This window comes from Myxocyprinus asiaticus, chromosome 1, assembly GCF_019703515.2.
Source record: "Myxocyprinus asiaticus isolate MX2 ecotype Aquarium Trade chromosome 1, UBuf_Myxa_2, whole genome shotgun sequence".
NCBI lineage: Eukaryota > Metazoa > Chordata > Actinopteri > Cypriniformes > Catostomidae > Myxocyprinus > Myxocyprinus asiaticus.
In genome coordinates this window covers 17732329-17744932 of record NC_059344.1, presented here as the reverse complement: position 1 = coordinate 17744932, position 12604 = coordinate 17732329, and the positions used below count along the sequence as shown (strand labels likewise).

Genomic DNA, 12604 nt, shown 5'->3' with positions numbered 1-12604 from the left:
TACACAAGACCTCTCTCTCTGTCAGAAGATATCCATATATCAGAGTTCTGTCTGATATCCAAAACCAGTCAACATCAACAGCTTATCTTAACATACTCTCCTACCAGCCCATGAGTCTGCAGGGGGAATACAGAAGAAGACAGGAGACGAAGTGATGGTAAAAATGAGCAAAGTTTATTGAATAATCTTGAGAATTCAGTCTATAGGCATGCGCGCGAGTACTTCAAAACAACGCGCAAGACATTCAAAACTACAATGGCGGACTACAGGACTGTGTTTGTGCTGCTCAAGATTTTGAGTTTATAGACGCTTCTCCAGCAAAGTGTAGATTTACTGCATCACTACAACGACCAGCGATCGCCATCTTCATTGTATGTATTCACCGCTCTGTGGAAGAACGTTTATGTGCACAGGCGCGTAGAGTTTCTTTACAAAGTGACATCGCCAACTACTGGCCTGGCATGCATAATACAGCGTTTTTAGTCGTTTTCGTGGATCCGTGTGAACGGGGATCGTTTTGACAATGTTGTTGTCTGTACGCGAAACTTTTCAAAAACGCAAAGGAAAAACGTTTCCGTTTTTAGTACATCGTTGTCGTGTAAACGTACCCTCAGTTTTCACAAAGTTTACAGATGCTGTGTTGCTGTCGGGCAGTTTGATCGGAGCTGGCAATTTTTACAAGTATTTTCCAGTTTTGTTTGCAAAATGCCTCAGTCTGTCAGTGAACAATCTGGACAGACTGTGGGCATGCCATCTGAGGCTGATTGTGGGCAGTCTGATATGTGGCCAGTTGGAGATTTTACATCAAGATTTCAGTGTAAAATGTATACCCTAGGCCTAGAGTTGCCAACTGTCCCGTATTAGCCGGGACATCCTATATTTTGGCTGAAATGAAGACTCAAGAGGCTCTAACCCCCGCCGCCCCCACCCCTATTCAGATCGAAATGCTCAAAATGAAGTGCTCAATAAAGCGTTGTTGGCAACAGAAAGTTAGCAACCACAATATATACTGCACACATACACACACCACATGTATTTATATATACTGTATGTATGTATGTGAACATTTAACCTAGACTGTTTGGGGGAAAATTTGTACAGTATTTTGCCAAGAAGTTATTTTTCAATACACACTTATGTGCTCACAGTTAGGAGGGGTTTTGCTCAGGGTATTAAGAAAAACCAAGAGTAAGCGGTACATTTATTGAGCAATGCTGACTGAGGGCTTTTCAGAGCTTCAGTTTTGAACAGAATTTGTTCAACGTCCACAAACACACACACACACACACACACACACACGCACAAATTCCCTTGAAAAGCATGCCAAAATACAGATCTAAATGTCGCCTGATCAAATGACTAATTATTAATAGAGTTTTTTCCTCTTGTTTTTCCTTCCCTCCTTCCTCTCCCTCTCTTTTTCTCTGTCATTTCCACCTTTCCCCTCCAAGTTTAATGTTACATTTTGTAACCCTAGTCCATTGATTCACAGCACAGAGCTTCAGTGAGAACTTATCGGCTAAGCGTCTGTCTGGTCAACACACACAAACAGACACACATACACATACACTGGGCAACAGGCTGTGGCAAATATCTTTTCATGAGCAAAACAGAAAAGACTGTGTCTTTCCCGACTTATCTCTCAATGAGGGACAAAAACAAAGACAAACTTTCTCCTTCTGCCGCTTGTACTTTTCTTTTCACCTATCCGTCTTCTAAACAGCCATTTTATGATTAGGTGATGCTTTTGGACGTCTGTCATATCTGCTGCTGTTTGAATAAAAGAGAACCATAAATAATGGCACATTTAATTAACAGAGACCAAAAAGTTTTTAGCCATTAATGGATACAAATGTATGAATGTCAATGCATTAGATAACAAAATATCAAACCAAGTATAATTGGCAAACAAGTTATGCTAGACCATTCCTCAATTATTATAATTATTTCTTAATTTTTTTGCAATTACTTTAAACCAACTGGACCCAAGGTTATTTTTAGTGAACGCATTAAATCTTTTTTGAAATAAGCAACAAGTTGTCATAATTTTGGACAGTATATCTACTGTTTAATCATATAACCTAACAAACTTCTTTTTGTGAAATGTTTTGCTTAAAAAAGTGTCTTTCTTAAAAATAAATGCCATTTGGTTTGATATTTTGTATCTAATGCAATGACATTCATACATTTTTAAGTGTCCATATACTTTTCGGGGCATCTGTATACAGTATACAGTATATAGATACATTGGAAGTGTCTGTGAGTTAAAAATTGAGTTCAAGAGAGCAGCGAGCAAAAGAGAGGTAATACAAGTTGATATTTTTCTGGTCAGTGTGGATATAGAGCATGTCACAGAGCCCCTGCAGCATGTAACCAGCAAACGACAAGCACACAAACCCACAAAGACACACGCTTGATGAATGACACAGATGTCATCCACAGAAACAAAAAGAGAGGCACTGTTACATAGATCAGAACAAAAACCAGACAGAATTTGCCCAGGTCTGGCATGTTTTATATTGTGTGTAAAAGGCAGAGTCTTTGCCAACCAGTTTCCACACCCACACATACACACACAGCCATCATTCCTGGAATGTGATGCCGCTTGGGTCACTGGGTTTAAATCTCCACTTCTTCTCATCTAAGATGCAATGATGAGATGCTGCAAGGCCTTTATCCCTCCTGATGGTTAAAAAACTGTGTGAACACTGAAGGTAATTACAGAGAGGAAGGAGAGGTGTGAGGGTGGAGAGCAAGAGCGCTGAGGGGATGAGGGGAGCTGACGCAAATGCTGAGGTAAGCAGCTAGCTAATGTTTTTGAACATCTTATTCGTCACTTCATTTGGCTTTATATAAATGCCTATTCAATATCAGACAGAGACACAGACAGACAGAGAGTGAGAGAAAGTAAGAGAGGGGAACAGAGCAAAGTTAGAAATGAGACAGATTTAAGTGGGACTTACTATTTATTTGCATGTGCTGTCTGCCTTTTTTCAGCACCTGATTAACTAAAAGAATTGTGCAAATCCGGCTCATATAAGCCCCAAGAATTTGTGCTGACACATGGTGCATTCCCCACTTTACTAAGAGTGTACAGCAGTAATCAAGGCACATGAATCGGCTCTTTAAAAGTCTGCTTGTCTACACAGAGCGTTAGAACACATGCCTGATTATAACGCTCTTCTCCATCATTTGATCATCATCTGATGAATTACTGTTGCTATGATTGCCAGTAAATGTAGGCCTACACGTCTTTTTGACAAAATTCAGTTTACCTCCTGCTTTCTGCGCGCAGTGCTAAGTGTAATCTAATTACAAAGTAATAAGTAACTGTTATCGAATTGTTTTTTATGTCAAGTAGTGTAACACATTACATTTTAAATTCCTGTAATCAGATTATAGTTACTGACATTCAATTAAGTGAATTACTTTGAAGTATATTACTTGGCTTCCTCATATTTAAATTAACATTATTTGAAGTCATTGTGAGGGATAAATGTGAGCTGCTGATGAGTGTATGACTTGTATGTGACAATGAAGGAGGAAACAGACAATATTTTGAATTGGTTGAGTGGGAAAACAAAAAATTGAGAAAGTAACTTAAAAGTAAAGTAATTAGTTTACTCAATGAAGTAATCAGAAATCTGATTATGATTTTATAGAAGTAATTAGTAATTTGTATTGGATTACTTTTTTTAAATAACTCACCCAACACTGCCCATGAGCAGTAATAGTGTAATATTAATTGTGGCAGGCAAACAGTGCTTACTTCTGAGAATAAGACGCTATCTATAATAAACCTAATTTAAATAGAAAGTAGGTGTTTTTGCTCTGAAGACCAAAAATGAAAATTCTCTCATCATTTACTCACCCTCACACCATCCCAGTTGTGTGTGACTTTCTTTCTTCTGCAGAACACAAACAAAAAAGTTTAGAAGAGTATCTCAGCTCTGTAGGTCCATACAATGCAAGTGAATGGTGGAACTTTGAAGCTCCAAAAAGGACATAAAGGCAGCATAAATGTAATTCATATGACTCCAGTTATTTCCAATTCTTCTGAAGCAAGATGATAGGTTTGGGTGGAAACAGATCAATATAGTTTTTTTAATACAAATTCTCCTCCCTGCCCTATAGGTGGCAATACGCACGAAGAATGTGAATCGGCAAAAACAGAAGAAAAAGTATGTGAAAGTGAAAGTGGAGATTTATAGTAAAAAAGGACTTAAATATTGATCTGTTTCTCACCCACACCTATCATATCGTGTCTGATCACATGTATTTAACCACTGGAGTCGTATGGATTACTTTTATGCTGCCTTTATATGCTTGCTTGAGGGTGAATAAATGATGAGAGAATTTTATACCAGTCCTAGTGGGCTACACACATTGAACAGAAACTGCTACTAAAAAACAGTTTCACATCCACAATGTGCGAATGGCCATTTACTGTATATCCAACATGTATGAGCATGCATACACACTCTCCGTTTACTTTATCTTCTCTCTGATGGGTACAATTCAGTTAAATAATTGTTTTTATATATTTATAGTATATATAATGAATAAAAAAAAAATAAATAATAATATTGCAAACTAGATTTTTACATTTTTCGAGAACAATTTTAGTGGTGCTTGCCCATGTAAGTTGCCACCACATTGCTAGGGTGTTGTGGGTGGTTTCCAGGTCATTGTTACGAGGTTGTTAAGGGGTTCTATTAAGGACTTAAGGAGTAAGTCAGCGCACCTCTCCTCATCAAGTTGCACAATTTGAGGTATCATTCATGTCATTCATTCATAGGTGTTTGTTCAAATCCTTAACCACAAGTATGAGCAAATACCACTATTTTTTTATGAAGATATTCTGTAAGATCAGAGCGATACTACAATACTAAAGTCTGATCTTTCAATACTTTTCTATTCATCTCTCGCTCACACACATACACACAAACTCCTGGCTGTGGGAAAAATGATTCATTAGCAGACCTTAATAAGTTTTGTTTCCCAGAGGCCCGGTAACCATAAGCTCTTTACACACAAACCTAGTTAGCAGAGGAATCGGACACCAAGATCCAGTGTGTAATATGTATGTGCACATGTATTTGGTGTTTGTGTAGAGGAGACCAGATCTCCTCTCCAGAGGGTGAGCAAATGTTTAAGGAGAATGATCTTGGACAAAGACAGAATTGAGCAACTGAGCACTGAAACAGAATTACAAACATTAAGCAATAACAAACATTGCAAAAGAGGAAAAAAGGACAGCAAAACTACTAAATGCAGAAGACAGATGTTTACTGGTCATGTTCAGGATATGTCACATATCCTGAATTTGTATTGCCTTATTTCCTGCTGTGTAATTAAAAAACATTCCTACTTTGATCTTAATCATTCTCATTAACATAACAATAATCAGAATGATTTAAGAACAGACCAATAAAAAAAAAAAAAAACATATCCATCGACCATGGATTCAGAAAAAGCTTGTCCTCTGGAAACCGAGCAACTACTGTAGATGCCTGCAGACTTTGAGACCAAATATCTAGTGTTTTTCTTGAATGCATAAGTTTCTGCCGCTCTCTTTTTTTGTGAACAGGCTGTAAATGCACGACCCTTGAGTGCGGCCCCATGACCAATGCACATGAAGGAACGTTACTGCAACCCACTAAATTTCGAGTGATTGAGATTCGGCAATAGCAAGGCAGACATCAGGCTTGTTGCACATGTTCTTTGTTGCAACACTCCTCATAAAGCGGACATGACACTTATTGCACACGTGTGAATTATTTAAAATTTGTTGTTGCATATTATCATTTTTAATCGCAAATGCAAGCAAAAGGACAGAATCTATGTAGTGTACTTCCAGCGATGCATGCGTCAGCTGAGCAACTGTCACTGAAATGAATGGGAATGCTAATGGATAGCCCATTGGGGGAACATGATTGGGAAATGACACAAGGCTCGCTTTGTCTGTGTTAGCATCACAGCTCCAACCACAGGCCTCGGCTCAGATAAAGAGACCTTAACCTTTGGTACAGAAAAGAACAGCATATACACAAGCATGCACACACTAACACAACAACACAAACACACATACAGTAAATACACTTACACCTGACTACTAAGAGAACCATCAGAACTGTGTCTGCAGTGTGTGTAAGAGATCTAATCTATTTTCCAGACTCGGGATATGTAAACTTGACAGAAGTGCTTGCTGAACAATGCCGTGACCCCAAAGAGAGATGTAACTAAGTAAAGAAGAACCAGACCATGCAAACACTTGCACACACCCTAACATGCCCTGGAATGAGTAAGGGTAGTGGGACTTTCCATTACCTTTAACCTGTGAAACTAGATTTGAAAAAGACTTTACTTACTCTAGTTACAGCTGAAACACACACACTCATTCTCTACCCAGTGGTTTTAGTGAGAATCAGTGACAATCCAATGCACATCTGTACCCGGGCCGTAACACCAAACCAAAAAAAAGAAAAAGAACCACCCTGATAGACCCATATTCCCTTATTCTTACTTTCCTCTTCTTATCTTTCCATCGTTCTGTCTTTGCTGTCTAAGCTGACACCCTCACTTTCAACAGAATGAGCCCTGTCAGGTCTGAAATGAAGTGATTATTCTCTCTTTCTCTCTCTCTCTCTCTCTCTCTACACACACACACACACACACACACATGCATAAACCCACATGTTCACACATGCAGATAATGGAAATGTGTTGTATAGTCTAAAATCTCTGAGATTATGATGAATTCATAGGCTGGTTTGAAAATATCAGGACTGCATATATAAATATTAACAAGGATATATATAACAAGGAAGAGAGTTTGAGGAGAAGAAATAAGAAAGGCGGTAGAGATAAGATGAAGACAGCAATGAGTAAGGAAAAGTGCCAGAGAAGAGGGTAGAGGAAAGAAAAAGATGGTTTTGTAAAGACCAATATGAAACTGGCAGAGAAAACTTGGGCAGGAAGCCTCTTGAGATCACAGAGTGAGAGAAACAGAGACACGGTCATAAGCATTGCTATGGTAAGTGTGTAGCCATGTTTCTTTGACGTAAAAAGACAGTAGATCAAACTCTACAACATCCTGTCCCTCTCCCCCACTCTCTGTTTCTTTTTCTTTCTCTCTGGTTTCCTTCTAAATATTTTCTCCTTACTGAATGTGTCGTGAGTCATTGTTTGGCCTTGGTCTGTATCGTGCAATGGAACCATTGAAATGAAAGTAAACGAGTATTATGTGGGTAAATACTGCAGGTAAAGTGTGACGGAATATTCCGAATGCACTTCAATGGTCTCTGTTTTCATCACTAACAATTGACATGGAAAAGCTAAAGAGACTGGCACAATTCAGCTATGTTACAAAGTAAAATTAAAATGAAGCTTCAAACGCAAATTCGGGAGGAGCTTGTTCATCTAGTCCTGCCAATCATTTTCCAAGGATATACAAGCCGCTCCTACCCTTGCACCGGCAACGATTCTTCCGGCATCCCTTCACCTTCCCATCTCCACCTTTATATAATATCTATAACAATTATTTCAAAATTGTTTGTCCATTTCTTGCATTAGTCTCAGGGGGATCTCAGAGCTCAAGCCCAGTTCTGTGCTTGAGCCCCTCTGCTATGGACAGCATGCCAAATACGTTTACCTTAATGCGCTCCAGGACTATACTGTATGTACCAGCGAACTTGTGAATTATTCTTTGTAAAGATCGGCAAAATTATGTTTAGCCTATACTGCAATGAATGTCAAATGTTATTAAATGAGTTTGGTAATGTTTATCTTATAATAGTACTTTTGTACATGAAAGGCATACACTGGGTAGAACCCTATTTTAAGAACACAATGTCTTAAGCACGGTGGGAAACGGCATATGCGTAAGTCAGTGGGCATGGCCATAAAGTTTTGATATTTTTATGCAAGTATGCACTTAAGTGAGTTGGCAAAATCACACAGACAAGAAATGAAGTCAGACCATTTATAAGATGTTGGTTGCTAGTAAATAATAGAAATATTGACCATTTATGTCTTATGTTATTTTTCTAAGTAACTCTGTCCTTCTTGAATGTCAAGTATACCTCTATGTTCTTTATAAATGCATGGAAATGGCAATGTTCATATGGACTAATTGGATGAAGGCTCCTAAATTATAAAGAATGCACGAAAATTGCACTTAGATTTAGGGCTCTTACGTGCATGGTCGAGGCGCATAGCATTGTGCCTAACACAAGTACGAAAATAGAGCCCTTAATTCGGATATTGAGAACTGTTGGTGTAAATTATGCTGCACTCCTTCAGTGTAAAATTACATTTTTATTTTCATATACCCACATGAACACGGTCACCTAACAAAGCAAACTGTTGATAAGCAGTTGCATTATGTGTTGTTTTCTGTCTTCAGAGATCCTTTTCATATCTTATTTGTTCAATACAACAAACTGAGCCACTAGTTTAGCTAGTCCTGTGCAACATGTGCATGGGATGTGTGACAAATGTATTATTTATGTACTTTAGGTTATGCAAGCCATGGAGCGGACCCCTTATCAATTATATAAGTATGGAAATGCCCTTCTCACTACAGATGTGATGCTTTAAGCTTCCAAGACCATGTTGATCGGTTATAAAAGTCACGGGGCAGATAAGTACAACTGTACAATTGAATGATTGTCCCACATTGTCAGTTGTACAGATCCCAAATTGAAATGATCCGCTCAGTAAAAGAGGTGAACTCAAATCTTGTCTGCTGCAGTTTCTCATCAGGACCAAAAGAAAGGGATTACTCACATGTGCACGGGGACTTTGTAATTGCTCATTCACTCTCCAGCACTTTCTCTGTCGCTCTTAGTTCAGCAGCCTGTTCTACGCAAATTCTACGCAAATGCAAATGCATGCAAGCCCACGGTAACATTGTTTATACTTAATGTTCGTTCTAGCATTACTGTGGTAATAACAAACTTCTGCCCTCAAAGGGGGAATAGAGTGTAATGATGCTGGCAATGATAGGCAGACGATGAAGACAATGATGTGTGATGAACCCAAGTGGAGTTTATTATCAATCATGAAATCCAAAAACCGACTTGACTTGGCTAAACTTGACTTGACATGTCATGAACAATCCAACAAAGTTACATTCACAATACCTGACAATGGACAATGGCAAACTTGAGGCTTAAATACATGGACAAGGGAGAAACACGACAATGATAACCAATGACAAGACAGAACTGATAGCAAGGTAACAAGACAATAAACCAATGAAAACAAGACACATGAACATGGAGGGAAACATGAAATCACATGACCAAGGAAACAGGAACAAACATGGCATGGAAACAGGAAATAACATGACATGGAAACACTTTTCAAAATAAAAGGCACAAAACACATCTAGACGTGACATAGAGTTACCCTCAAATGACTGTGCCATTAAAACAGATGTGTTATGTAACATGTTTATAAAATCTAACTTGCTCAGCAAGATTCTCTTCGAACTGTTGCTCCTCCATGGCACTAGTTGACCTGAAAGAGAAAACTGACGTTGAAGAAGACACTAGAAGACACTAATTAGTTCACATTAATTTCCGCTATAGCACCCCTTGCAGCAATGCTGAGAATGAACGATTACTTGCATTGTGTCGTGAATGCGTTCTGACCAGTGCTCGAAGTGAGCTGGTACGGCAGCTCTTTTGTACTGTTGCCCGGATGGAGAAACGCTCAGAGGGTCCCCCCTGGATGGACAGAGAAACGCACAAGGGGAACATGATAAAGCAGTACCGGCACCAGCTTCAAGTAAAGATTCTAACACATTTCAAAATGCAAAAGTGCTTGAAATTAAGCTTTTGAAGCCAGAAGTGTCTGCATTCGTGTACTTGCTTAGAGTTTGTTTTGGGCCTATGTTCTCTCTCTCTCTCTCTTGCTCTCTCTTTCTCACTCTTTCTATTTCTCTGTCCCTCACAGCACCTAAAATTGGAATTGAGTTGTTTATTCATCCTTTACAGTCTGAAATACTCCCATTTCCTCTCTCTGTGTGCAGTCAATGGGAGATTAAGTGTCAAAAGATAGTAGCTCTGGGCACTAAATGATGTCACACACACTCTCGCACGCACACACACAATGTGTAATACTCTCACAGCTGGACATTTGTATAGTACATTTACAGTTGGGCACGCACCCAAACTCACACTCTGCACAAACTGTGTGTGTGGGTTGAAAATGTACCCGGTTTGTTTTATTGTGCTGCAAAACTGCAACTCTACATTCACTTCTGCTGAGTTAAGCAAGGCTGCCAAACAGACACAAAACAGGCAAGCGGGTGGAGCAGGTGGAGGGCGGGTTGTAGCACATAGCCTGTGAGGATTGTTACAGCTGTAGGTGAAGCTGGGACAGTATTACTGACAGCTGGAGCGACGTAATCGCTGTCGATACTACGATGACATACATTGCATAAGCATGTCATTAAGCACAGTATCACTGGAATAAAACATTATTTTATTACTCTAAAATGTTTTTTGTATCCTGGAGAGTAAGAATATTTGAGAGTCTGTGGGGAGTAGCACTGAGTGTGGTTTTGTGAAGAATATTGAAAAGGGGCCCCTTGCAAATACTCAGGCCGTGTGACTTTGTATAAACTCTGGCATCAACTCACAATAATATCTAAAAGACCTCAAACAAACGTTCCTTTTCAATGTTATTTACATGAGTCATACAAGCTGTAAAATTTTGGCCCTTATGTGTTGGAAAATAGCAATTATAAATAATTACTATTTATTTATAATTGCTATTTTCCAACACATATGGGACCAAATTTGACAGCTTGTATGACTCATGTAAATAACATCAAAAAGGAACGTTTGTTTGAGGTCTTTTAGATAAAGACTGTGAGTTGATAAATCGTTTTCTGAGGTAAACTGATTTTTTATTGCGTTAATACTGTATGTACTGCAGCAAAACTTACATTAAGCATTTCTTTAAATATCTAATGTGGCTACCAAAGTCTTGCCATGACATGTTTCCCATAAGACAGAATAATCACAGATGAGATCTCTGTAATATCTCAATTATTTCTCCTAGATATCAATAAGAATATATGTAGGGCACTTCTAGACTATTGACTGAAGTGTCCTGGTTCCAGGTATTGACTGGCCATCAGGAGCACCAGGACTTGCTGTTCTCAGGGTTCTCAAACCCTGTTTACACCTGGTATTAAGATGCATCTCGGGTGATCCAATCACAAGTGGTCAGACGACACATTACTGTTTACACCTGGTCACTTAAATGCGTCTCCTGTGACAACTTGTGTTCGGATTTCGAGGGCAGGGTCTCTGATTTCATGATGACATACATCAATCACTATTTCATTGTGTCACTACATGATAATAAACCACAAAAAAGTCAAAAAGACAAGGAAAGAGCGAATAAAACTGGTGCGTTGTTAGTCTCAATATGCATCTAAAATTTAATCTAAGCACAATCGCAACATTTCCAGCAGAATTATCTGTTGTTTCAGTGAAGCACCTGTATTAAGCTGAGATTCGGATGTGTGTGCTTGTCATCTCTGTCCCTGCATGTTGATATTAGACACACTGAAGAAGATCCGTGAACTTCTCATGCTTGTGTGTGTATTCGCTTTTTCAAATTTTCTGATCGGACAATTTTTTCCTTTTAAAGCCGCTCCTAACAGGCAAAGTTTCAACTCTTTTTTTTAGCACAGCGTTTGATTGACAGGGGGATTGAGGGGTGGCGCTTCATTGCTGTCCAGGACGCATTCAGGACGGATTAGCGTTTACACCTCAAATGCAATGTGGTCACATGTTTTTGGGGGTATTTACACTTGGTCACTTCATGCGTTTTTACTGATTGGATTGCTTTCCAATTATGAATAGACACAGTGTAAATGCCCTCCATGAAGTATTCAAGGTGGATATAAGTCCGATCACTCAAACCACCAGCAGAGAGTCCATTCGTAACTCTGTCAACTACCTTCGTATGTGGTTTTTGTGATGTGATCACACAATGCTTTAGACCCAGTTTAGACCTTTATTTAGCGCTGACCACGTGATCAGATCAACTTTGTTTTAGATGTTTCTACAAAAATTCTTAAGGAGAAATATAAAACAAACTCTAATGAGACAATTCTTGACATACAGTAAGAGTAAAGAGCTATAAATGTGAACAGCATAGTCCCGATTATTTGGTCTTGGAAAATTTGATGAGTTCATATAAAAATGTCTGACTTTTAATGTCAGACTTTGGTATCTTTATAAATCTAAGCACAGTTTGAGAAAATGTTTGAGACACTGAAACTGTAGAAGATAAATATGAGATTACTCTGGACTTTTTCACAGGAGAAAAACTTCAGAAAAAGTCTTGATTTGTTCTCCATTTAATCTCATTACTGTCTGGAAAAAACTAATTAGATATTTCAAATTTGTGATTTTCATTTTTATGGGGTATTCTGGTTAAGTATTATAAAAATACAAAAATAGTGGGCAGCAGTGTATACGGTGCAGTATGCAGTACGGTAGTATTCCATTCTAAACATAGCCAGTGTTTTGATAATGCCACAGTGTTTACACTCTTTGGGGAAGTCAACCTATGA

The 12604-nt window shown here is 38.6% G+C and overlaps 1 protein-coding gene across 9 annotated transcripts in view; it reads right to left on the bottom strand.

The window, feature by feature from the left end:
• Nucleotides 1-12604, bottom strand: part of si:ch73-335l21.1 (insulin receptor substrate 1-B) — a 59104-nt gene that overhangs the window by 12411 nt on the left and 34089 nt on the right. Inside the window, exons 3-5 of one of the 9 annotated variants that reach the window (XR_007898557.1) lie at nt 9880-9966; nt 9632-9734; nt 9423-9525 (exon numbers count right to left, since the gene is read on the bottom strand). The exons of 1 other annotated variant lie outside the window; for it this stretch is intronic. Coding sequence is in view for 4 of the 8 variants with exons in the window: in XM_051711221.1 (XP_051567181.1) it covers nt 9176-9525 (350 nt within the window). In the remaining 4 variants the exon portion in view is untranslated. 7 more of the 9 variants (XR_007898556.1, XR_007898558.1, XR_007898559.1 and 4 more) reach the window with 7 other exon arrangements.